Source organism: Scomber japonicus, chromosome 6 (assembly GCF_027409825.1).
Source record: "Scomber japonicus isolate fScoJap1 chromosome 6, fScoJap1.pri, whole genome shotgun sequence".
Lineage (NCBI taxonomy): Eukaryota > Metazoa > Chordata > Actinopteri > Scombriformes > Scombridae > Scomber > Scomber japonicus.
This window is the reverse complement of record NC_070583.1, coordinates 12,532,374-12,558,562: the sequence shown is the minus strand read 5'-3', so window position 1 is coordinate 12,558,562 and position 26,189 is coordinate 12,532,374. Positions and strand designations below refer to the sequence as shown.

The following is a 26,189-nucleotide window of genomic DNA, read 5'->3' as shown; positions in this document are numbered from 1 at the left end:
ACATGTTAGAAGTGTGAGTGAGAGAGCATGTGTGTTTTTGTTTGCACGATGAGGAAACTAATCCACCTTACAGGGTCTCCAAAAGCCAATCAAACAGGCTGGACCTGCCCTCCTTTTCCTCTTTCTCATTTAGCTTACAGAACTGAACCACAGCACTGAACAAGTCCGCAATCCGCCACGCCTTCTGAGACATCAGATGGACCACCCTCTGGAACTGAGAGAACACATGCATAATGAATTCAGTAATAAATATATACTATGCTGGCTGATGGAGAAATCTTCAGTATGTATAATTCCAATGAAATTCCCAGTGTATGAGCCATGATGTAGTTCATTTATCAATTAATTGGTCACATAAATGATTCCTAAAATACTGCCTATCTTAAAGGCAGCCACAGATCGAATCATACTCTTTTGGTGAAGTGCATTACTTGGAAAAACAAGCAAAGAAGACCTGACAACCATTCTATAGTTAAGAAAACACAGGCTACCTTTAAGGTCAATGAGGGTAGTGTTTTATATATGGTGGGTATTTTATAGAAATATATTAAATATTTTAGACTTGATATATTTAAATTGTACAACTTTATGTACAATTTACATAGAAATAAGCAGAATGGAGAAGGGCTATAATGTTCCTTTTTTGTTTTTGATTTGACTTGCTGTTGTGCTCACCTTTGCAACCTTTTTCTCTTTAGACTTCCTGAAGTAGAGAGCAGGAAGTCCAAGCTCAGATGCAGCAATCCACTGCAGAGTCACTCTCAGCTCTGAGTCCACACATTCCGCTTCGAGGTCACAGTTTACCACCAACAGCTCCCCGAGGTTGCCACTGCTGCTCAATGTCCGCACTGAACTGCTCTCTGAAAGATCAAATGTAACAAGACATGCTGTATTAGGAGAGTACAACTATTATAAAATATACTATATTTTAGAGTGCCTGAGAGAGGAGTTTTCTCTAAATCCTCTTTTTCAGGGCTTCAATACATAGTTCTATGTAATGCATGTATCAAATGCAAACATGCCAAACCTTTGAACAATCAATATAGTAGGTTCAACTTCATAAAATAAAAAAATATCTCAGGCCCAGTTATGCTTTGAGACAACCTTTGATCAAGTGTAAGTCATTAAATAAAGATGACCTTTGTGGTGAGACACCTCTGGAGGTGCAGGCCCTTTTCAATTATTGATGACTATCCTTAATGCAGAGCACAGCATCACCTTTATTCAAGTACATCCATTTGAGAGATTATTCACACAGACCCAGCACATACTGTACCTCAAGTCACTCAAGAGCTCTTGGTGAGCGGGGAGAAGTCAAAGCTGAGGAAGGAGGTGAATAATTAAAAAGTTGGTGGCATTGAGATGACATGAGAATTCATCACTGTACTTACGAAATATATTCTCCTTGGTTCCTGCCAGGTGGCCTTTTTCTGTCTCCTCACTGCAGGTAAAGAAATGCCAGGTTAAGGTAACATACAGTATCACTTAAAGGTATAGTTAAACATTTTGGGAAATATACTTGCTCTCTTTTTGAGAGTTAGGTGAGAAGATACCACTGTCATGTACATCATGTGTGTTTAATACAAAGTTTCCACCAGAAGCCACTTAGTTTAGCTAAGCAGAAAAAGACTGGAAACAGGGAACCAGCAAGCCTGATTTTGTCTGAAGGGAACAAAATCCACCCTGCAGCATCTCTAAAGCTTACTAATGAACACTTTATATCTTGTTTGTTTAATTCCTACAAAAAGCAAAGTGTTTAACTATTTTCCAGACTATCTCATCTACTTCATTGCTATCGGCAAAAAAGCAAATAAATGCATTTCCCAAAAGGTCTATTCCTTCAATTTAATTTTACTGGATGGATGGATGGATGGATGGATGGATGGATGGATAAGATAGATAAGATAGATATAGTATGCTTTTTGTCTATTAAACTGAACATTATCATCTATGCTAGAATGACAACAGAGAACAGATGACAACAGAGAAGCAATAATCTGTCATGTGAGTGTTAGTCCAGCAGCCTGTCACCATCACATCTTTGCTGCACTCTGGGTGAGAGCATGAAAAAAGCAATATACTATCTGCAGACTTAAAAAAAAAAAAAAGTGACACATTAATGAGAAATATTTCAGCACACCGTCTGTGACAATGACAGTTACCTGATTACTGTGCTCTGAGTAGGCACATCAGAAAAAGCATCCAGGTCTGCCAGGCCTAGGCTGGATGTGCTGCTGGTTCCATTCCTGTAAACCAATAAAAAAATGAGATAACGTCACTTGCATGTTGTCTCAAGACACCCGACATGATCGCTGACTTGTTAAGAGAACAATAACCAGGCGCAGCGATGCAGGTCGTGTTGTTCATTAGCTAGTGATTAACATATAAATAGCAGCTGCAGGAGAATCGGATGCTCAAGGTGGGAGAGCTGGTGATTTTAGTCTGAAGATGAGGATGAGAAGATTTGGAGGTAGTTTCGGTGGGCAGTGGATAGACAGGGCTGGTCTTTGTGTCACAACATGGTTCACAGATGAGGTGGAATTAAAGTAAAGCGGTAAATGGAGAGGTTGCAAGGAGCAGCGAGTGTTATGGTGATGCAGACAAACTACCCTTGCAGTTAATTAAGCAAAAAGCAGGTATCTCATATCATTTCCTCCCTAACCACATGGAGCCTTCCAACTTCTCATTTCCTTTCTAATCTACACATATCAACACCTTTAAATAATAAATGCATTTGAACATGCTTATTACTTGGTCCATTATCATGAGATATAACCTTAAGGCATCTTCTACTTTTAAATTGTTTCATCCAGTGGAGTATAGAGCAGTTACTCCAGGCTATTTGGTAAAAGTTGAAAGAGTCAGAGTTGGCTAAAACAAATGAAAACTGATGAAGCAAGGAATGGTGTAGCAAATGTTTTGAAGTAGAGGCTTTCAATGTGAGAGGTCAAATCCCTGTAGCACCACAGCCTACTACTGCAGGTAGTTGTGCCTGGGGTGTAAGCAGGGTCTTGCCCTGTATGCGAGCTATGGAGAGGGCTTTCTGGAGTGAGCTCTCTGCCATACACTGCCTCAGCAGGTGTGGATATTGCAGCAGCAGGGAGTAAATTGGCATTGGCACAGGAGAGCACAAGTGTCAGTAGCAATGGGCCAATGGGAGTGGGGTGAGGGTGGGAGTAGCAGCGTTTGGAGCAGTATCAAGGAGCAACGGTTACTGACCCCTCGCTCAGCTGGATAAAACTACTGGTCTCCTCGTGGGGGTCATCCTCGGGGGTTATTTGGGACCAGCTCCCCATGCTCTCTTCACTGCTAGCACTCATAGAACGCTTGTCCCTCTTCACTACTGCAGCCACCGCCACAGCTGGCCTGTCCCTCTCACTGCTGGGGAGAGCAAACCGCAAGATGGGAGTGACCATCGAATGGTTGTGCACAATGTCTGCTGCAGTGTGTGGTTACTCTGGTTGTTTTTCCACTGTTGTTCCTCAAGTCACTCTCATGTACAGTTAAAACTAAAATGCATTTCAAAAGGCATATGGGGAAAGCTCCAGAAATTAAAGATCTAAGGTAACTTTATACAAATGACAAACCTTTGGAATTTGAAATAACTATGTATTCAAAGACAGACAATTCATTTCAGTATCTTTAATGGATCAGCAAAACGCATTCCCCAGAGGCACTGTTGGATTTTCACAGTTTTTTCAGGAAAGTGATTAAATTAAGGCATAATCAGATGATTGAGGGCTGCCATCCTTGACAATTCCAGAGGGAAATTAGGTTTTATTGACTAGGCGAGTGATTAAGTTCCACTCTTACTCAAGGGACAAACAGATGCTCTCCACTTGTTCCTGGATTACATGTATTGTCAAGTGAAAAGGAGTGTGTCTTGTGATTCTCCTGTGACCTGGGAGCCTTTCAGCTGTTTTCCTCTCAGTCACAATTAAACATGTCTTATTTTGAGGATCAACATTTCTATAAAACATTAAAAAAAAAAAAAAAAAGACCAGCAGATTTCAACCAATTCCCCACATCTGGATATTATATTTTCACTTTTCTATCTCTATACCTCTCATGCACATTAGCTGCTCTCTCCACTTATACATTTTCAGCAGGTTAATTCGATTCCAGACTGAGACACATTATGAACTGCTCCAGTTCATTACTCTCAGAGTATCCACTAAAATGTCTTCTGGGAGAGTCTACACTCTACTGCCTCCTCTGAAAGTCCACTCAAACACTTTTAATTTGTAGAATCGGAGTGAATAAGACATGAATAAGAAATGTAAGACTAACCATGTCTAATCAGCTCTTGATTACGATTGAATTTCCTTCAGATAAACACCATTCCTTAGCTAACCTGCTGCACTTCCCTCAAGCAAACTTTAATGCAACAACCTTACATTAATAGGTATGTCAGTGTAATCTAAATACCTTTCTTATAGTGTCTCATGGATGAAGTGTGTTAGCCAAGTCTAAGTGCTTCTTGTACCAATGAAGGTGAGCTGAATAGCCCCACAGTGGATAAAAGATGAAGCCACTAGAAACTTTCTGCACACACATTACATCACCCAGACAGTGTGAGTCACAGCCTAGCCAAAGGTTTGTCAAACCTCACACACTGCTAAAATAGATTAGTTTCCCCAGTGAATGGATCCTCTGTGAGCCTGCCACTCTTTGATCAAATTCTAAAAATAGCTTTGGTATGCTTGGGCAGTTGTAGGACCTCGATTTTATTTGGTCAGTGCTGATTTTCCTAGACAAATTTGTTCTTATTTTCCCTCTATTTCTGTATCAGACAAAATAATCTCTACTTATCATATTTATGATGACTCTGCTGCTGGGCTATAACAAACTCTCTTCCTGGAGGGTTGGTCTGACTCTAACACAGAAGGGTAGGAACCAATGCAGTACCTGCTGCCGTTGGCTGTAGCTCTCTCTGTACGCTTGGTAGCTGACACTTCTGGTGTTGTTTCCTGAGGTCCTTCTGCCTTTTCAGGATTTAGAGAGGTCTCCTCATCTTTCTGATCTCCCTCAATGTGGATTAGCGGCACATCTCTGGGGCCCCTCATGCGGGGTGCATTATTGTCACTAGCCCCGGACCCTAATCCATTGCCTGCTTGGTCCTGGCTGGACCTACTCCGACTACAACTAAGATGAGATTGTTTGAACCCCCTCCTTCTTTCACCAACAGGCATATGTGACAGTGGGTGTGACCCAGGCATGCCCCCAGCTACCTCTTGCTGGCTCCCGAGTGCAGACTTGCCAATATCTACAATGTCAGCTGCCAGGCGATTGGCAAACTGCTGCACATGGGGCTGTAAGTCTCCTGCAGCCTCCAGTTCAATACTGTCCTCTGGATCAGCAATGATCTTGTTCTTTCTCATCAAGGATTCAATAGAGCTGGACCAGGTCTCGTGAATCAGCATATCAGTGATCTGGTCAGTCTTACCCCTTTGATAGAGGCAAGAATCTGACTTGCACAGTCCTGTGGCTGACACTGAGTTGGTGGGGTAGATATTCAGTGTGTCTCCATGCACATTGCGGGCAAATCCATCAAATGAGTTGGCTTTAATGGGTGAGTTGACAGTCAGTCGCGAGTCTGAGTAGCGTCGATCTGGAACAGAGGATTGACGTATACAGAAGGGTGTTCTAGGAGAGGGTGGGTACAGACTATTGCTCCACTCTTTAGTCTTGGCAATACCATACTCTTTGTTTTCTTTATCCATGTCTTTAAGCATAAACCTATAGAACTCTTCTGTGATGCTTTCTGTGCTAGACTGTTTGGACAGGCAGGAGGAGGCCCTGACATTAAGGTGACCATTTTTCTTGGATGCAGCCTGTTGCACAGCTGCAGCCAGAATGCTGCTGGCATTTTTTCCTGCGTAGTAATCCAAGAGAAGGTCAAACCCCCTGCCCTCAGTCTCCATCTGGTTTACCATGAACCGCGAGAACTCATCTGTGATGCTCTCACAACTTGACTGTTTAGAGATTGAGCTACCGCGGCTCAAGTTCTGACCTAACCGACTTCCAGGGCCCAGGGTGTTTGGTGTACCTGATGGGTCTGCATCTTCTTCTGGAATGCTCTCATAACTAGATGCCTTTCCACGGCTCCACCTCTCACACTGCAACCTGCTGCGAGGTTGGCCTGCTTTAGAAGTGTCCACTACATTAAGCTCAGGGCAGTTCATGATCCTGGCTGTGACTTCAGACGCAAAGAGGGCAAATGGGTCCTGTGGTTCATCCAGGTTTACTGACTCATCCACTACCCGATTCACAAGCCGCTCCATGAGCTCTGGTTGCTCCTCTGTTTTCCTCTTGATCTCACTAAGGCGTGGTGCCCGATGTTTCTTAGAGGCTGCATTGCTGCTTTGACCCTCTTTTCTTCTGAGTACTGTGCGGCAAGCAGGGATCAAGTAGGCCTCTGGTCCCTCTGTAGATGTTCCTTTCAGGGCACAGAACCAAGGTTGCTTCCCAGTAGAGTTCTCCAAACATATGGCAGCTAGTTCTGTGGCCATTGACACCACTGTAGCAGCCAAATCATCAGCATAGCAAGTAATGGGTGTCCTGGACTCTGAATCCATTTTCCAAGACAGCAGAGAACTGCAAGAGTTGAAGGAGGTCTGATGGGTGAGCGAAGCCTGTCTGCTGTCACTTCCTGTCACTAATCGCCCCCTCTTCTCTGTGCTGTGAATTTGGATTTCACTCAAAGGTTCTCTGAAGGTACCACTGCCCTGCTGGTTCTGCTGGTGGTCAGACCAATCTTTGGCAGGAAAGGAGGAGGATTTAGACTGACTTTGTCTGCATGATGACTGCAGCTGTTGCTCTTTGCTATATGATGTGGGGGGAGATGCAGTGAGATCATTTTCCTCTAGCAGACATTTCTCCTTCAGCCCAGAAATCATGGTAAGCTTATCTGTGTAGTGTGGCATGCCACTGTGATTATCACTATTAGTGGACTGGCTATAGCCAGCTAAGCACTGCAATTGAATTAATGGGTCTTTGCTCTCCATGATGGCATCACCCTCTTGTGCCTCAAAAGACCCTTGGTCACATCTAGAGATGTGACTAATTTTTCTTTGTGTCAGACAAAGGATATCAAAAAGCAAATTGTTTACACTATCCTGCAAAAAAACCTGGATGCCTGGTGCCTCCTTTCCTGTACCTTCCAGTTCTTTTTTCTTTTTTGCTTTTTCTAATGCATGCTTAAAGAGACTGTCTGCCACCTCATTGATTAAGTCATCTACCTCTCTTTCATCTGTGTAGGATTTTTTTGGACAAGTGATGCCATCTACTATCTTGTTATGGGTGGACTCCAGCAAATGAGCTACACTTTTGTAGCCTTGTGGCTGAGACAGCACCTCAGCTGCTTCTCTGTGTAGGACTTCAGCAATATTGGCACGAAACGCTTCAACACTGGTACCCTCTGCCACACTGCAGTGCAGCGTGAAGACTGCAGAGGCCTCAGCAGCAGACATCAAACCCCGGGATGCGGTGTAGGCATCAGCGGAATCTGCGTCAGAATCGCCACCTTCCCCTGACTCCTCTGTTAGCTCCACAGCTGCTACAGCACCAGCTACCTGAGCTATACCACACATAGCTGAGGAGAGGGAGTAGTCAGTTTTCTCCTCTGGTTCTTGTAGGTCCTCCTCTGTGTCCTCCTCTGAAGCTGATTCCATTGCAAGCTGTTCTGTCAGCTGGGGTGTAGTGATGGTGCCAATGACACTGGCAGCACAGGCTAAAGCCACCTCTACATGTTTGGAGGGGTGTCCTCCATTGTGGTGGGGAGCGTGAGCCTGTGTCACTTTTTCTGGCATTTCTGTGGATCTGGCAGTGATATCCTGGTCAGGCACATTAGACACCTGAGTCTCTGACCATTCTGCAGCCACGTCAGAACTGTCTGGGCTTTGAACTATCACAATCTTGGGGAGTTCAAAAGAGCAGGTGCGTTGTTGTGAAGGCTGTTTGGTCTGTGAAGGTCCACTGAAGTTGGAAGGATGTCTGGAGAGGGACACACTGACAGCAGCCTCAGAGACAAAAGACGTTTCATCTTGCGAGAGGCGTATGAAGGCATCTTGCAGTACTGACTCAGCCAAATTGGTGGCGTAGTGACCCGCTGACTCCTTAGTGTGGTGGCTGGTTCGCTGACGCATTTCCCTTTTCACCTCCATGTCCTCCCTGTTCTGATGATGGGCCAGCTGTCCCCTCTGACATGTAAGTCTGACACAGTGTTTCTGTGCAACCTCCACCAGGCTCTCTGCCAGGTCACCACTCTCCGGCTCTGTGAGGAGAGAGGCAAAAAGAGAAGGAAAGAGAGAGCAGGAAATGAAAAATGTCCACATTGATTATAAAGCAGCTCCATCAGTTTCCAAAGTTTCACAGCAAGAGCACAATATAATTCTGTTTCAGCCTTCACTGACTACTAGAGCTGGGTTGTTTCTTGTTTGTCCCATTCAATTTCCCCTTGAACAAAACTTTAACAGATAATTATTTTCATTCATTTCATTCATCACCTGGACAACCCAGTGGTAATAAATGAATAGTTCCTTCTCAGTCATTACAGAAACCTTTCAGTGCTTGCTACGCCACTGTCTCGGCTGTGGTGTTACTGCAATCACAGAAAGAAATACAGTGTTTCATTACAGCCGTATGTGCTGTGCCAAAAATCTGCTCAAGAATAACTTTTGCAATATTAAACTGTGGTTTCAACCATGATTTTAGTTATAATGTCAGAATACTAAAAAATACTCATATTGTTTAACGCTGTCAATTTAGCTTTTAACTGCATCTTATTTTGCAATTAAAGTATTTTTACAGCTATAAAATTCTGCAATTTTTTTAAATAATATTTAAATAAAAATTGTCTAAATATGAAGTTAGCTGTATTCTAGTTGTGCATCTAGTTGTGGATAAGACAGTATTGTACTAACTACAATTTTGAGGCACTTGTAATTTATTTGAGTATTCTATTTTATGTTACTGTATAGCTATAATTACTTTACAGATCAAGTTACTATACACAAAAGCTATGATGACCATACAAAAATAACACACTGATATTATCTATCAAACAGTATGTACTGTATGTTAAAATCAGCTCCACATCCACCAGCTGCAACATAAAATGGTGATTACACATTAATGAATCAATAATAATTATTCAGTAATGTAATATATAATATAACACTGACAGGAGCCATCTTTCTGCTTAATGATTACTATTACCTTTGATAGTCTAAGTGCATTTTACTGACAATACTTATGTACATGAACTTAAATAACACATCGACTGCAGGACTCACGCAACAGAGTACTTTTATATTGTAGTTTAGCTACGTTCACTAAAGAAAAAGGATCTGAATACTTCATCCACAACTGGTAAGATCTTATTTTTTTCTAATAAAGGCCTAACTACAGCTATAAACAACTGAACAAAGTACTATCGTTATAGATGTTAAAAATGGCGTTTCCACTAGCTGGACTTGGACATGTGTTTGTTTCTTAAAGCTTTAGAATTGACCTTAAAATCATGATTTAACTTATTTCTGTTTTTCAGATTTGTCTGTTTTCTTAGTTGCTTAAGAAAGATGTTATCACATTAAAATCTGTTTAGGAACAGCCACCTCATGCTTCACAGTATGAGGTCAAAATTTTCATCTGTGTTTTGAATGGACAGCATGCTGACTCAAGCTGTGAGTAAATGCAAATGTATCACAGGAACACTGTGAGGCTGTTCAGGCTGTGTAATACCACGTCTACATAGGCAGATGTGAAATCAAATCTTTAACCCGTGAGCTGTTGTAAACAGGGTGACACAAAGGACAGAAAGTGGACCTGAGGCAGAGATTATGTACTCTTGAATCAACATTAATATGAATCTTCAAAATGCGTCAATGCATACAAGAGCTCAGTGCATATACGTCAACATTTCTTCTTGGAACTTTGACTTCACGACTTAAGTAGAAATTTACCCATACTGACTAACATGACCTTTTAAAAATCTATTTGCAGCTGAAACTGGATCTTTTATGAAATGCACATAATGATAGATAATTATGGATTACATGTGCCATGTGCAGTGATTCATGAGAAAATAGTGATATGATTCAACAGTACAATGTGCCATTATACTAAGAAATCCATAAAAAAAAATTACTGGATCAAAACCGAACATGAATAACTTGTCCACTGGCCTTACTTCAAACCAGCTTTCATACTAAGTAAAAGAAAAATAGTTTTTTAAAAATATCCTGCCAAGAAACACACAAACAGAGCCAAAAAAAACCTCTTTGGCAAAGGTAACAATACTCACCATTTCTGAAGCCATCATCCTCGCTGTCATCTCCAAGGTGTTCAGAGGCAGTCAGGAAGTCTTCCTCTATGGATGAGATGGAGCGATTGGTGTCATCGTCGACCCGCTGCCCAGCTGCCCGGCTCTGCTGAAGCTGTCGTTCCTTTCCCCACTGGAGACCAATCAGGAACTTGTTGATCTCAAATATGATGCTGGCAGGTTGGGTGGAGTGCCTCTGCCCTGAACACTGAACCAGGCACACACCTGTACTTCTCTGCTGCTGCTGCTGGACCTGAATAGAACAATAATAAATCCCTATTATGCATAAATACAGAGACGCATATAAACAGACATGCACACATAATGCTTGTACAAAGTAGTACATGTACACACCTGCTCATGAACACATGCAAAGGTACACACCAAGCAAGCATAAACAAACAATCGACAACACATACAGTATATTGCTCACAAATGATGAGATATAACATTATAAACAACTTAATCCAACCTGCTGACTGACTGTCTCTGTAGCTTTTGCTTGTTTTTATTCCTTTTATTCAATATACTACAGTATAAACCCACTGGTTGGCTGTGCAGGCTCCTCAGGCTGAGTATTGATCTGAAAAGTGTTTTTATACCCTGATGTTTCAAAAAGTCTATGAGATGGTCAATGGCTCTAAAGAAACATGGCATGAAAAAAAGGTAAGTAAAAATCAAATTGCTATTAGTTGCTATATAATCATGTGTCCTTTTGAAGTTATAATAGTCAAAAATGAAAAGGTTCCAGTGTTTTGTACCTTCAAGTGTATTTCCTCTGCATGCTAATGTTGTTTTGCTGTCTAACACTTACTGTAGTTCAACTCGACAAAAGATTATGTTTTTATTGGAGTGAATGGGGAGCATTACTAGATACAATTTTTTTCCTGGAAAAAAAGGTTAAAATGTAATCACAGAAAATTGTTGTACAAAAGAACAGCTTGCACTCTCTGCCTCACTCTCCACGCCAGTTAATTCAAAGGCTGGAAATAGTCGCAAAGGATTTGGAGACATCACCGCAAACTCACCTGAGAGGGGGAGTGTGGGTGTGTTTGGCAAGTGTCTGAGGCTTCTAGGCCGCCGAGCAGTAGGATCTCATTTTCTTTCGGCTGGTGGACAGTCAGTAATTCAACGAGCTTTGGCAGGTCTGGGGACACCGAAGCCAATTTCTGCAGGAGACATACAGTACCGAGCAGAGAGACAAGGCTGCGTGATAATAAAAAAGCCTTTCTTCAAGTGACTTCAAAACAAGAACATGACGTGTTCTATGTGCTACCAACGCAGAGAAACATAATTATGAAATCGTTCCTGTGAGAAGTCTTGAACCATGTGGAACAGTTATTGATCGCCCACCGCTCTCACTGTCAGCTGCAAAATCTGCATATTAGCTAAACAAATCAACCCCTCTAATTCTGGGTAATGAACTTTGAATCCATGGTAACTGTGCCAATGTTCATATGCAAAACACAATGAATTTCCCAGGAGATGAAAAGTGGGCGGGAAAAGAAAAGGGGTGCACTCAGGTGGGACGAGGGGAGGGAAAGAATGAGCTCACCTTGACGCTTTTGTCATCACGACAGTCCGTTTTCTGAGGGTCCAGATTCACAAAACAGATCTGAGAGAGAGATAGAGAGAGAGACAGATGGAGCATTAGGGTGACAGTATGAACAGGAAGATTATGTCACAAAAGCTGAGCATGAGGGGCTTAACTGGTAAAGTTACTGAGTTGAATTTCCCCCAGTGTCACTTATTTGTCACAAATCCGACAAACCAGACAGACCGATAGCTTACTCTATGTGATTCACCATTTAAAAACTACAGCAGCTGTCTGTAAAGTCTGAATAACCACTGTCTCCATTGGCAGAGTCCCTTCAGAAAAGACATTCTTGTCTCTCAGGGAATACAACAAGGTGTAAACCACCAATGATTTTCTTTCTATCGTCTCCACTCCATTGCTTTCCCTCTGTCACACTCTCTGCCTCCTTTTTGAATCTCACCCGCCTTTGCCTGTGGCTGCAGGTTTAATGGTCTATGATGCCAGTGCTGGGAGTCTAGGACTGTTCGACTGCTGCTGTTTGATTCTACAGCACACAGCCTCTGATCTAAGTTGGCATAGCCAAGTTAGTCCTGTGTGGCTAAATGGATAAAGCACAGCTACCAACAACAGTGGAGGTGCGCCACTTCCCACTGGAGCACCAATACTCAGCGGGTGTGTGCAGCATACTGTGAAGTGCTTTGGGAGAAGTGACATTTTTGTGACTCAGTCACAAACACATATATTTCTATATATGTCTAACATCTGAATGCTACCATGCTTGTCATTACTAATCCAACGTAGTTGTAATGTGAGACACTGGGGCATTCTCCGTCTTTTCATGCATGCACATGTGGGATCCTGCTGTCTCTCTTGTACCTCTGCCAGCACTATATCTGCTCTACCTGCTGTTATCTTTATGCCTTTCTCTCCCCTTTAGGCCTGTGAAAAATATATATAGTTTCAAGTAATCATATCTTGACACATATCACTGTTTGAAATCATTTTCCTTGAACTACCTGAGGTGCACGTGATTTAATCCTGCTAGGCTTCTAAACAGCCTCAGAGCTGGTGAGATAGCATATATTCGTTATGACTTTCATCTTTTTTCTTTCATTTATCTGTATTGTACGCAACAAGATCTGTTCACAGAAAGCCATGCTGAGGTATAGGAACCACAATATATCCAGCATCAAGCTCTATGTACACGCTTGACTATTTCTTCTTTTAAAATCTGGCTGTAGACAGATTTTAAAGTGAAAAAAAAACATTGATGCCATAACTGGGTCAATATATACTCATGAGTTTTAATTCAAAATAAGACTGTACTTTGCAGATTTTTCTGGGATTGCTTCATCAAAGGCAAAGCTAAGATTAAGACAACAAAAACTGCTGCAAAGCCAGATTGGATGAGTCAAAATTTCCTTCAGCTGAGGCAGTAATGCAGCACATTCAGAACAAACCAATTTCCTCCTCACTTCCACTCTGACATCCTCCAGTCAAACACAATATTTTCCAAACTATATAGCCTAATATCATGAAAATTGCTGCTTTGAAATAGAGTCAGTCAAGTATAAACGAAATGTGAATGAAGTCGATCACTGCCGACCACGACAGAATATTTGAAATGGTTTTCCTGTCTCACCCTAATCAAACCAAGTGTGTGTGTATGTGTGTGTGTGTGTGTGTGTGTGTGTGTGTGTGTGTATGTTTTTTTTCTTTTCTGCCCTTCATGGACTGAAAGTGTCACCTGTAACATTTATCTGAATACCAAGAGGTTCGGTCCTTTGTTCATTTTCCCTCAAAATAACAGCAATCTACTCACTGAGGAGAACAAGTTGTTTGCTCATTTGCTTGTCTGTTGTTCCGATCAGTTTAGTGAGTGTGATGAGGACCTTTCTGTAAGAATAGCTGGTGAATGTCAACAAGATACACATATAACCTGGAGTTATTCAACACTGTTCACTGAAATCAAAGACAATGGGCTGATATTGCCTCTTTCTGACCCTCATCATTGGATAACAAAATATGACCTTCAAATTCAGCTTTTTCTGTATCTGGATGCAGGTACATGCCTATATGAGTTCTGATTTTGATTTTAACACACTTTTCAATTCCTATCCAAATGACAACCCATGAATGAGAGCACCTCAGCACCACTCAGTTGTACTGTTATTGGAATTCATCCCAGAAAAGCAGCGATGACACCTTCCCCTGCCTGTCAACACATGGCCTGCAGGTAACACACAGAGGAAAAAGGGAGGCGAGTGATCTACGACTTTGACTTTGAGAAGGGTGAAGTAATTTAACCCCATCAGACGGTGAGAGCCGAGAGGCAGTTGTTCTAAATTTGGGAAGCAGACAACCATCTAGTCATCTAGTCCATGTGCGAGACAAGCCTAGGGACACGCTCTGATTCAGGTTTTCACAGACACACTGGACAACACACATATATAAGCCTGTGTCAGTTTGTCTCTGGCGGACTGAGAGACTGGACAGAAGGGCAGAAATACAGAGATATGGGGCTAAAATGGTGCCATTGAAGGTGAGTGATATAAGAGTGGTGGCCAGATGTAACAGTCTATGTGGTTCAACCTTCTTGACATGAACATCTGCATTTTCCCTATCTTGTGTCAAAAGTCCAGCTGCAACAGAGGTCACGGAGTCTCTCTGCACTTTTCTGCTTTACTGGACGATGTGCTCATGTGAATTTACAGCTGTGACTCTGACCACCTGTGCTGGTGGACTAATGAGACCAAACTGGACAGCAATGACCCTTCACAGTGGACAAATCTGGAAGCAGCCTCAGAGAAAACAGGCAGCAGCGGAGTTGACCATGTTTTACGTTTACAGCAAAATGTGAATTATTAATTCACTGTTTCTGCAAGGTAACATGAAGGACATCTTTGGGACTCTTTCTACAGGGAAAAGCATGTAGGTCACCCTTGTTCATGTTTTGTCAGCTACACAATAAAGTATTGGCATAACATGCTTCAAATTTGTCCTTTTTTGAATCTTGACCTTGGGAATAGTACTGGAATTTAACCAAAAAACCCAGATCAAGATCAATTTAAAAGATGTTTCTGTGAAGCGTATGTGATATGGTTGAAAGATCTGAGAAAAAGCCACTAAAATTAACTTGAGTTGAGATTGTTCTGTCAGAAACAACACTTGGAGAAAGGTGTATTTCACTTCTCTATTTTGAGATCATAGGAATGCAGAAAAGTAGTTGAAGCTGAAGAAAAGCCTGTGAAATGAAAATGATCCCCCATAATTACTTACATTGTTAACTCTGTGCTTAATTATTTCAAAGAATTGTCCACATTTGTCTTGTAAGATTTCAGCATGTACTAACTGTCTGCTCATGTGTGGCATTGAGCCTCATTTCTTGGTACAATCGCCAAGACTAAAAAGCGCATATAATGTGATGTAATTATTGCTGGATTGCTTACCATCCTTAATAAAATAAGCTATACTGATGCAGGAACTAAATTCCTATTTTCAGGCTTTAGATTAACACACACACACACACACACACACACACACACACACACACACACACACACACACACACACACACACACACACACACACACAGAGAGAGAGAGAGAGAGGTTTCAATTGTCCCTACTTATTTATGCATAAAATCCCATTTGTCCTTGGACATACAAAACTGCCAGGCAAGCAGATTTCTTTCTTTCTACTACACCTACAAATAAAGCTTATGCTGATACTTAGCCACAGTTTCAATACAATATTATGTGCACAGACGTGGTCAATATACAAAACCATTACAAACATTTCAGTCTTGCAGTCCATCAAAGCCTCATTCCTCCCCAGCAGCCCTCTCTCTCTCTGCTCACTACTCCAATCCTCCCACACACAGCTGCTGCTGCTCTTGGTCCTTCTGTCTTCCTTTTTTTTCTTTAACTATGGCTCTTTTTTTGTTGTTGTTGCTCTTTTTCATGACTTGAAACACACAAGTATTTTTGTTATGCTGAATATTTAGCCCTTCAGACACTTAAATACTCACACAGAAATAATGACTGTCATTTTGTCTCATTTCTTATAATGAGAGTGGGACAAAGTGACAGTGGTTGACACTTTTTAAAAGATTAGACTTATTTATGGGCTTCTACTATTGTAGCTTAGTTCCTTTTTTTAGCCTGCATCATTATTAACATTGCCCTCTGGGTGTCCTAGATTTGCAAAAACTGAGGTAGATTGCAATTTTCCATCCATGTACAGGTCTACTGTTGCATGGAAAATAACCTTACTGCAGCCACAGACAAGAGCTCACTCATCCAGTCTGGGGTCACTAAACTAAATGCACCTCCCTGGATTGTAAAGTGTTTTGACTTATTTCACTAGCTGGCAACTTTCATTTGAATTCATTTTAAGTTTAATTTGTAAGTGAAGTCTCGGGGGGAAAACAAAATTAAGGCTCGGTGACTACCATGTTACATATATAGTGGTGGTGAAGAGTGAAGATGAGCATGCTGATCTCACATACTGGTGTCTATAAACAGCCTTTATTGAATTCATAATTTAAGTGTATACACAAAAAATGCATAACAGGAATTAATATCTAATGAAATTCCACATGCATGTTACCACTTGTAATGTAAGAAAGTGTGCTTAAATTAAAATGTGAAAACATTGTGTACATGATCAACGACTGTGGCTTTCAAACTGCTGAAAGAAATAGGATATATGCAGCATTGAAGCAGTGAATATCAAGCACACGCACACGCACACACACACACACACACACACAATTAGTGTCTGGCTGTGAATTGCTCTGCTTGGAGCCCCTGGCTAAACAGACAGAACATCAAGAATCTGATGCTGTCCTGATTCTCCCCACTCACAAGATGAATGGTACGGAAACGTTACAGAGGATGTAAAAGAACAGGGGATGTATACTGAAGTGTTTCTGTGGAGTATATACATTCCCCTGTGTGCCAGCAAATGTATACATTCACTGGGTGATCATACATTTATCAGTAAACATACTTCCTGAAGTCATTTTGTGGTCAGAAACATGTTAATAGGTTCATACAAGGGATTAAAATGAACAGAGAGAAAAGATGTGATGAAAATTGCTAACAGCAGGTTATGAGCAGACCCGGAGCGGTGGATGTTGAGCAGCTTCTGTCTCTTTGAAATGCATAAATTTGAATGTGTTGTTTTCACATTCGGAGAAGTGCTAAGAGGTGTTTTCACAGTGTTTTTAATGGTATGTGTAATAATGATCTTCACAGAATATTCCATTTGAAATAAGCTCTCTGATGCACCGTTTGATCCATAATCTTACACATCTCCTATGACACTGTGTAGAGGGATTGTATGCAGGCAATGATAAGCTAATGGGGCTCTGGGTCTACGGGGCTTCAACAGATAAAGGGACCCAGACCTTCAGGGCCCCCAAAAGCCTCAAGTTCACTGTGTGGCAATTTGAATTGTAAATCTGTTTGGCAGCCAACATGCATCAGTAAAGCATTAAAAGTGAAATGGTGGGTGAACTGGTCAACTGGTCAAGTGGTGCATGCCACTCTCCCCTGCAGCTGGAAATGTGATTGCTGTTATTAGTCTTTGGAGCCATTTCTAAACAAACCCTAACCACAGTTCTGCAGGCCAAGAACCCAGGTTTTGGACAATGGAGGACTGTGATGTATCTCAGACTGTGGATACACACACAATACTTGTAAGCAGGATCAATCAAATTCATTATTGGGTTGGGTCTGCACATGAGATTTGTTGACAATAATTCTTATTGTGAATATATGGAAAATCTGCAGCCAGTATCTTATGCCAGTAGGTCTCATTTTAGAGCACAACCTTGCATCTCTCTCTCTCTCTCTCCCTCTCCCTCTCCCTCTCCCTCTCTCTCTCTCTCTCTCTCTCTCTGTGAGAGAGGTCAGGATACAACACACTATCCAAGTGTGTGAAGTGTTTGAATCTGGTGATGAATGGCTCATTCTTCTTCAAGGAGCGCAGATTCAAAGTAAGACGACAGACAGCCGAGAGGAGAGGAATGGACAATGTTGGGAAGGAATAATTGCAGCCTTACATGTATTTTCTTGAACAGCTTGGGTCAAAAAAGTAATTTTCTGCAATTGAACATTTTGTCGTATGTTCTTAGAAAGGAATGAATCAATCATGTCTTTTAATGCTGTATTAATATTTCATTTTTTAAAACCCAGAACTGTGTCGGTCTGTTCCAAGAAATGGAAATGCAACATGGAAATCAGATGCACAGAGGTTAACTAGTTTCCTCACAGAGCAAAAAAAACTCTTCATCTCATCAAAATGATCCTGCCTGTCAAATCTCTCAGGGGTGTCATGAAATTCAGTGTGACTATCAGAGCAACATGACACTTCTCTGTGACTTCATGCATTAAAACATGAGTGAGTGATCAAAGGTGACAACATGATGCAGCCAGAGGTCGGTAATGGAGCCAAACACACAACATTTGAAGCTTTTTATCTTTTATTTATTTGGCTGTCTGCACTCACTATTTTGGACTATTCCTGTTCCTGAAAGTGTAAACACTGATTTTCTTTTTTGCTTTTAAACAAACAGTTCTTGGAAAACTCAAAATAATAACTAAGCTGGGTTATTTTGGATATCAAGGGGGGTCAAAATAGGTCTAAATTGAAGTTGAGTCACCTTTCAGTAAAATCTCAATATGCTCTATTCAACCCTATAATTACTGCAGCCCATTACAATTTAACAAGGCCAAGTCAACAAAAAGAAAACCATTAAGTCCCTCTCCACATGACCCTGTGCTCTTTTCCTTTCTGCACCACTCTCCACTAACAAAGTTGACTACTCCTCTCTCTCTGTTCGGATCAGCATCTGTCGCTTAACCCTCTGTCTTTCTCTCTGTATTCCACACTTGGCTTTCTGTCTGCCTCCCTGTACGATTCAGGCCAGGACAGAAAAATGTATTCCTAACGCAATGACATCCATCGCGAGCCCCTGTTTGATTGATTGGCTGTGTGAACTGCGGAAAGGCAAACAGAGTATTGAGAGTCAGAGGAGAGCAATCTGTCATGTCTAAGTCCGAGAGCGATGCATCGGGAGGACGGGCCGCATCTGTTTGATGCTCGCATTTAAGTTTCCTCTGATTCATAGAAAACAGACACAAAGTAAAGAAAACAAACGACCATTGTCTTATTCGAACAAAAACTGATAAGATGACGCTGCTTTTGTTTTTTTACATTTCACAAAGGAACAACACAGATCAAATTGACTGAATAATCCCAAACTCAGGTAGGAGCTCGAGAGACGGCCTGTTCCACACACACGAGGGTGGTATAAGTGATGTCTTTGTTTTCGAGTTGGCAGTTGTCAAATGGCATTGAGTGAAAAAAGATGAGGAGGAATAAGAGTTATGGTGCATATATCTGGCCCTGTTTACACCTAGCATTAACATGCTTCTTGGGTGATCCGATCACTAGTGGACACTGCCGTTTACACCTGTCTCTATTATGCAACTCAAGCTGACACTTGTGTCCAGACTTCGTTGCTGCCTACAGCATTTCTGCCAGAACAGATGACATGTCAGACAAACACCAGATTTTTTTTTGGTGTGGGCTAAAGAGCTAATCAAAATGTTTCAATAACTACATGTATGGGTTATTCCAACTGTTCAGATTCATCACGTACATCTGTGTATCTCTCCATTTTTTCAACCGCAGGCACACTCTTACCAAACTAACCACTATGTTGCATTGAGGACATATTTTCCTGTAATGTCCTTGCAGGGACCCATCAGGACTCATTTGTGTTTACATTATAAAAGATGGGTGGACAGATGTGTCCCAGACCACCTCAGCAAATGGTTTAAGTGATCCCATCACAATGCGTCTTGGTGGTTGTTTATGTATTTAGTGCTGTCCTCTTATAATCTGATCTGAGATGCATGTTAATACCAGGGTCAAACAGGGTCTATATGACTTTGCAGGACTCAATTTAATGGTCACTGGGACATGAAGAGACCATTTGCCCTTCAAAAAATGACTAAACTTGCCACAAAGGCTTCAAACTATGTGAACACCTGACCCTCAGTGATGGCAGAGAAGCATTCAGTGAGTCGGTCAGAGGAATATTGGGATCTGTGTCTAATCAAATTTTTTTTTTTTTTTTTTTGTTTAAATTCACCAACAGATGTTGCAGTTCTGTGTGTGTCTTGTCCTAGATAATACAGCTGGTGTCTGGGGTTTTCACTTCAGAACGCAGCTGCTCACACTTACAAAGTGCAACATAAATGTGTGAGAGCGGTGCTCTTTCCTAAATGACTGCTATATCTGTTACCTAGGTAATGACACTTGAAGTATGGGGAAAAAAAGTCACAACACTTTTATTTTTTCTGCATAAAATGGTCAGGCCGTTCTCATCCCCTGTTCGTACTATATCGTACAAAGTTGTGCACTACTTTTAAATACATGCAGTAACACGAGCGATCAGTGCGCCTGTGCAATCAAGTCTCACAGCAGTTCTTAAAATAGCCCCAAAATTTAATCTGTTGATTAAAATCCAGTAATCCACAAATATTATATATTACCTTAAAAATATAATCGCTATATTTTTCAATATTTAGCCAGGAGATTTTACCCCTGTCCCAGGAAAACCGGATAATTCACTGATGATTTTACTTATATCCTCAACATTTCTTGACACAAAAACAAGAAAGTGCACTAGATAACTCAATGAAATGCTGGGTGAATGTTGTGACCATCGGTTTTAATTATTTCACCTTCAATTGTGAGAAATACGTTTAGTTTTTGCTGTTTTCGGACAACAGTGGGAGTGGCTACATTAGGCTACCCATGATCCTCAGCGAACATTACTTGTTGTGAGGAATAAAAAGAATCATTAACCATCATTACAGGATTTTCCAGGATAGATTCTTAGAACATGTTTTTGAAACCTTCAGTGTGGAACTGCTGCAAAAAAATGAAGGTCTGTTACATTAAATCGCTTCAAGCCAACCATGTTCACACAATGCTGGTTAAGCCTAACACTGCAAGATCTCTGCATTTCAAAGTATATGGAGTTTTTAATCTGGTACTGGTTTTGGCATCCCCACGCTGGCTGGATGAATGCATAATGCACACCAGAGACTTCTGCCGCCTAAGCAGCTAAATTCCCGTTAGCCCTCTGATTACTTGAATGGGGATAAAACAGTGTAATGTGTGACTCTTCTAGACTTTCCAATGATTATTGGACCCAATGGATTCAATCTCGAATGGATAGTGAAATGACTTATTTCATGAGGCTTGTGTGATGGCCAAAACAATTTATCCACCATTTTACAGCTGCAACAGTAGCAATAGAGTACACTACAGCGGGCCTATGATGTATGTCAACAGTGTTTTTGTAATTACTCTCACTGCCAGAAGAGGGAGATAAAAATCCCACACTACTGCTTTAAACTGTGCTTTTCATTACAGTATTAGATTTCTATAGTCTCAATAAACAGTTTTATCAGCAGGACAATATACTGTATACATATATATACACACACACACATATATATATGTATGTATATAGAGGGGGGTGTGACATGCAGCAAAGGACCACCAGCCGGGATTCCAACCAGGGTCGGCTGCATATATGGCATGCGCTCTAACCACTGCAGGACCATCGATATTAATAAATTCTCGATAACAATTAGTTGATTTTAATGGTACACGGATTCTATTTATGCACAGCTTGTTTGTCATAGTGACTGTATGCCTGAGTGTGCTGCTGAATGCTGATACTTATCCAAATGTTAGTAATCATGTTAATTAATTGGATAGAGATGAGATTAATGATTACAATGATTAAAACACTCTAAAATACAGTATAACAGTCAGGTATAATGTTATCATGCTGGGAGGAAGTGCAGCCAGACTCTCACACTTTGCAGGTTGGTATGTGTGTAAGCATGACTGTATTCAACACATTCACCATGGAAAATATGAATAAAACGCAATTCACTATGACTGTTACTCTGTGTAACTGTGCACATTACTATGTGAAGCCCCATTTTCATACCTAGACTAACACAATCATGCTGAGCTCACAAAGAATGGAGTAATAGGCTTTAGACCAGAAAGAATGCAGTTGATCTGAGTAGGGCTGTTGATCATTTTCTTGCTTAATTGATTAGTTGTTCCATTTAAAAGATTGAAGAAAAGATTGTGAAAGATGCCCCAGATTCCCATAGCCTGAGATGCAAGAGTGTCTTGTTCTGTCCTGACTAGAAAATACAAGCTCATCTCTCTCAGTGGATGGTAAAATGATGCAGAATTCAGCATCTTCAATGACTGACAACATCAACAGGAATATTATTTATAGATTAAAGTGAATTAACTAATGGAGTAATTTAAGGTGATTTATCCTTCCACCAAAAAGCACAAAAAACCCATGAGCAAGGCACTTGACAAGTAACATTACACATAAAACAACCCCATATAAAAAGCAGCATGGGAGCACCAACAACCTTCTGTCACTCACATCATTCAGAATGTTATCTCGCTGTTGTTTGAGGAAATAGATACGCCTCCTGCAGCTTTAAGACTTTAGACTAGAGATGAGTTGGCCCATCTACGTTGCCAAAAGGGTAACGCGTGTTTCATCATCCACAGTATGTTACTCACCATGGTGCAGCTGCCTTCTGCGTCGTCATCCAGCAGGCCCAGTCTGCACAGAACCTTCTCATTCCTCAGCCAGTACTCTGATGAGTCCAGCACACTGTTACTGCACAGCACCTGTCACACAACACACAGATAAACTCTGTTCAGGTACATGAAGCGTCGTATGACTTCACACATGCACTCACACCTTCTGAGTCACCCTTTGACTTTCATCTTACCCCACCCACCCCCCCCCTCTCTCTAAGTTGGTGCGATCAATTGACCTTTCTCCAGGACCTTTATTTCAAGTTAAGTGTCGGTGGCACAGAATCAATAATCTGTCAACTAACCAGACCTTGGACATTATATTTACGACAGTTATCATCTTCTCCCAGGAGGGACATTTTAATGAAGCCTTCAGGATGAAACCTGCAGCCGTGCAGCTGCCTTTGACACGACTATTGACTTCCTCCTTTAATAACCACCTAATTACAATGCCAATTTATTTACAGGGATGAAAATAATGTTTCTCTTGATGCTAATCAGTCTGGCCGTGTAGTATATTTTTATTCATGTATTTATTTGTAATACAGGAATAAATAAGACGGTTTGTTGTGTTAAAAAACTACAGCAGATAAATGATTAAAATCACATGCTATAAATAAATTACCCTCATACATTTAGTTTGACATGTGACAGATATTACATACACGTTGTTCATTCTCACTGTGTATTTTTAGTGACACCGTGCCCCCTTATGTTTGCGCCCTCAGGAATAGACCATCTGTGCAGGCCCTCAGCCAGGTAAAGGTGACGTAGACTCAGCTGATCTCATGGAGAGTGATCATATCAAAGGCTGCTGGCACAGGTCAGCGGAACCGGAGGCCCAATTATAAGAAAGACATCACCTTGTGTCTCTACAGGACACTCAAGTGGAAGTCAGTTAAGATGATGAGTGGTAGGCTAATTAGGAACACACACCAGTGAGTCCTTCTGCACACCCACACACTCATGTACACACAGTAAGGCGCATGCACAAATAGACCCACACACATTTTGAAAGGAAATTCAATCTAGCCTTCACCTCAGCCCACTGATCTGTACTATTTCCCCCTCCTGTCTCCCTGGCAGTGGGAGATGATAAATCTACTGGGTGACCCGAAGGCCTGGCTGTTCCTCTTACTGCACAACCCCTGGGTGTCACAGGCACCCTGGAGGAGGAAATGAAAATATCTTGCACTGCTGGAGACACACTGATAAACTGCCAGAGGAGGCAGATATGATGGACAGGTGTACAGGCACATAAGCAGAGAAAAAGACAAAAAGGAGTGGTTGTACAGCAGACGGATACACAGACAGTGACAGGAGTATTTCCTCCATTTCAACACAAGCACAGTGGTTCTTACCTTCTTACAGGCGCTGATGGATGAGGCCACGGTGCTCTCTGTGCTGCCTCCTTCCACCTCGGTAGACTCTGAGCCTTCAAACATGGCAGATGACTGGAAGTTACTGCAAGGCAAAAGGGCATGGAGTTGACTTTGTCAAAGCAGATTCTCATCAAGCACTTAACACCTCCCTACTAAAAAGTCTGGGATTAGTGAGGACGAGTTATCTCCACTCTGACTGGAGCAGTCCATTGCCTGTCACATTTGTTCATACCATTCAGCAGTGGCACTCCCCCAATGAATTAACCAGACAGCTATAGTCTGTTAGAAGAATGATTTGAATATCCTGAGCTGAATGCTTAATTCAGAAAATGTACCAGTTTATGGCCAACCAAGCTGAGATCTTTCATAATTTATTGAAAAGTGCAACTTTTTATTGCATTGTTATTTATGAGAAACCATTGTGGCATCTGCTAAAAAGTTTCTTTAGGGATGTCTGTGATGTTTTCTTTCTGCATGAACTGCATAAAGCTTCCCCTGGCATGGACGCAAAGCTGGCTTTCTGCAGTCTGTTCAAGAGAACACGGAGCCAATTGAGCCATTTTTGTTCAGAATCTGACAGAACATGCATCAAAGCATCATGGCCACTTTGCCAATCTTGTAATGTGACAAGTGTCACAGTGACAGCGACAGAGGGTTTTAACAGGACAAACAGGGAAACACAACATTCATTTGGTGCATTAGATATAATTATTTGACAAAATGACATAAATTGTAGTGATGGGAGTGACTATCGAAGTAACGTGAGCTCAAAACAACATGACAAACTCAAAACAAATCCCAGGAATGCATAATTATCCCCTCTGCATGCCTTCACTGAGATAAGCCAAGTCAAAAGCTTATCTGGAATAGCATTAATGAGGATCAATTTGGGATATAAAGAGGATGGGGATGCATATTCAAACAGGAGCAGCTGATTTTTTTCTGTAATCCACATATTTCAAAAGCAAATTTGCAGTAAATGAACATGCCTGATGTAAATAACTGTGTAATAGGGACAGTGAGTTTGCTGTGAATGGCTGGACACACTGAAAAGAAAGAAACTGCATTGGAGTTAAGTGGTTATGATGTGCTTTAAACACACACACACACACACACACACACACACACACACACAAACGGAGACAATGGTTTTGCGTGAATATGTTGGATGCTGAAATTTTGGCAGGAGTGACACTAAAAATGTAGATGAAAAAATTGTGAAAGAAAAAACATAGACATGACTGTGGTGTTCAAATCTTGAGTAATTTTCATAGAAAACTGAAAAAGGCCGTCGGGATAGATTTGTCACGCACGACTTCCTTTCTAATCTCTGCATTTAACGACCTTTCTATCATAACACGGTGGTGACTGACAGGTTGGTGAGCACTCGTGCTCCCGGGGCCCCCAAGTACCCAGCAGGCATCAGCCTGATGTGAGGACACAATTAACCCCTCAAATGTCTGCCTTTCAAGGACAGCCCCCGGTCCACTGCTGTAATTCACTGTAATCTTGTTGGTTGATGAATTGATGCCAGACTTCAGAAGCCAGCAGGCAACTTTTAGTGAGAGCCTAACCGCTTTGGAAAACGTTCAAACGCACAAAATAATCACAGAAGGAAGTTTAGGTCCCCAAAACTGCACTAACCTTTACTTCTGGCTTTAATTTGCCATAATTATTCCGTAAATATGACTAAATCGTTTAAAATAGAAGATTGAAGTGTGAAAACAGAGCACACTGTTGTCCACTCTTGTTCACTGCCACACATTTGTCAGTCAGGCCACGCAGGCTCAAACATCTTGTTTACCACAAACACTGGCAGTCTCCCGTGGAAGCGGATTTACTGCAACACTGCATGGATTTTGGTGCGCTTTTTCAGACCTAAACACAAACTGACACTCTTTGCACTGACGGGGGAAAAAATATCACACTGCATTGATTCAATGTGTCATAAAAGGCATGGTGCATTGGCATTTCACACTCCACTTCCAGTCCCCATGTAAAAATATTTTAAAAAGGCGCCACAAATATCACTATGTGGAAGAAATGTCGGAATATATTATAGTTGGGCTACACAAATGCAAGAAAAACACTATAAAGTAAATGCAAACACTACTGAATATTACAGACACAATTTAAGTGCCCGTAGACTGACAATTTATGTTAATTTGGTGTGATAGTATGTGCCTATGCTCAGTGACATTTTCTTTAAAATTCCGGAATAATAAGCAGTCTCTTACCTCGGTGTTTTCAGAAGGCACTTTGCGCCTGCCAT

General features: G+C 41.4%; 1 protein-coding gene across 1 annotated transcript; it reads right to left on the bottom strand.

The window, feature by feature from the left end:
• Nucleotides 1-67: 67 nt before the first annotated feature.
• sphkap (SPHK1 interactor, AKAP domain containing) lies at nt 68-26,189 on the bottom strand. Its single transcript, XM_053321433.1, has 12 exons — nt 26,155-26,189; nt 23,897-23,999; nt 22,515-22,625; nt 11,880-11,939; nt 11,342-11,493; nt 10,307-10,554; nt 4,909-8,275; nt 3,220-3,381; nt 2,163-2,246; nt 1,392-1,441; nt 676-860; nt 68-214 (listed from the first exon to the last, which is right to left on the bottom strand). Exons 1-12 carry the CDS (start codon nt 26,187-26,189, stop codon nt 68-70), a joined length of 4,704 nt encoding a protein of 1,567 aa, XP_053177408.1.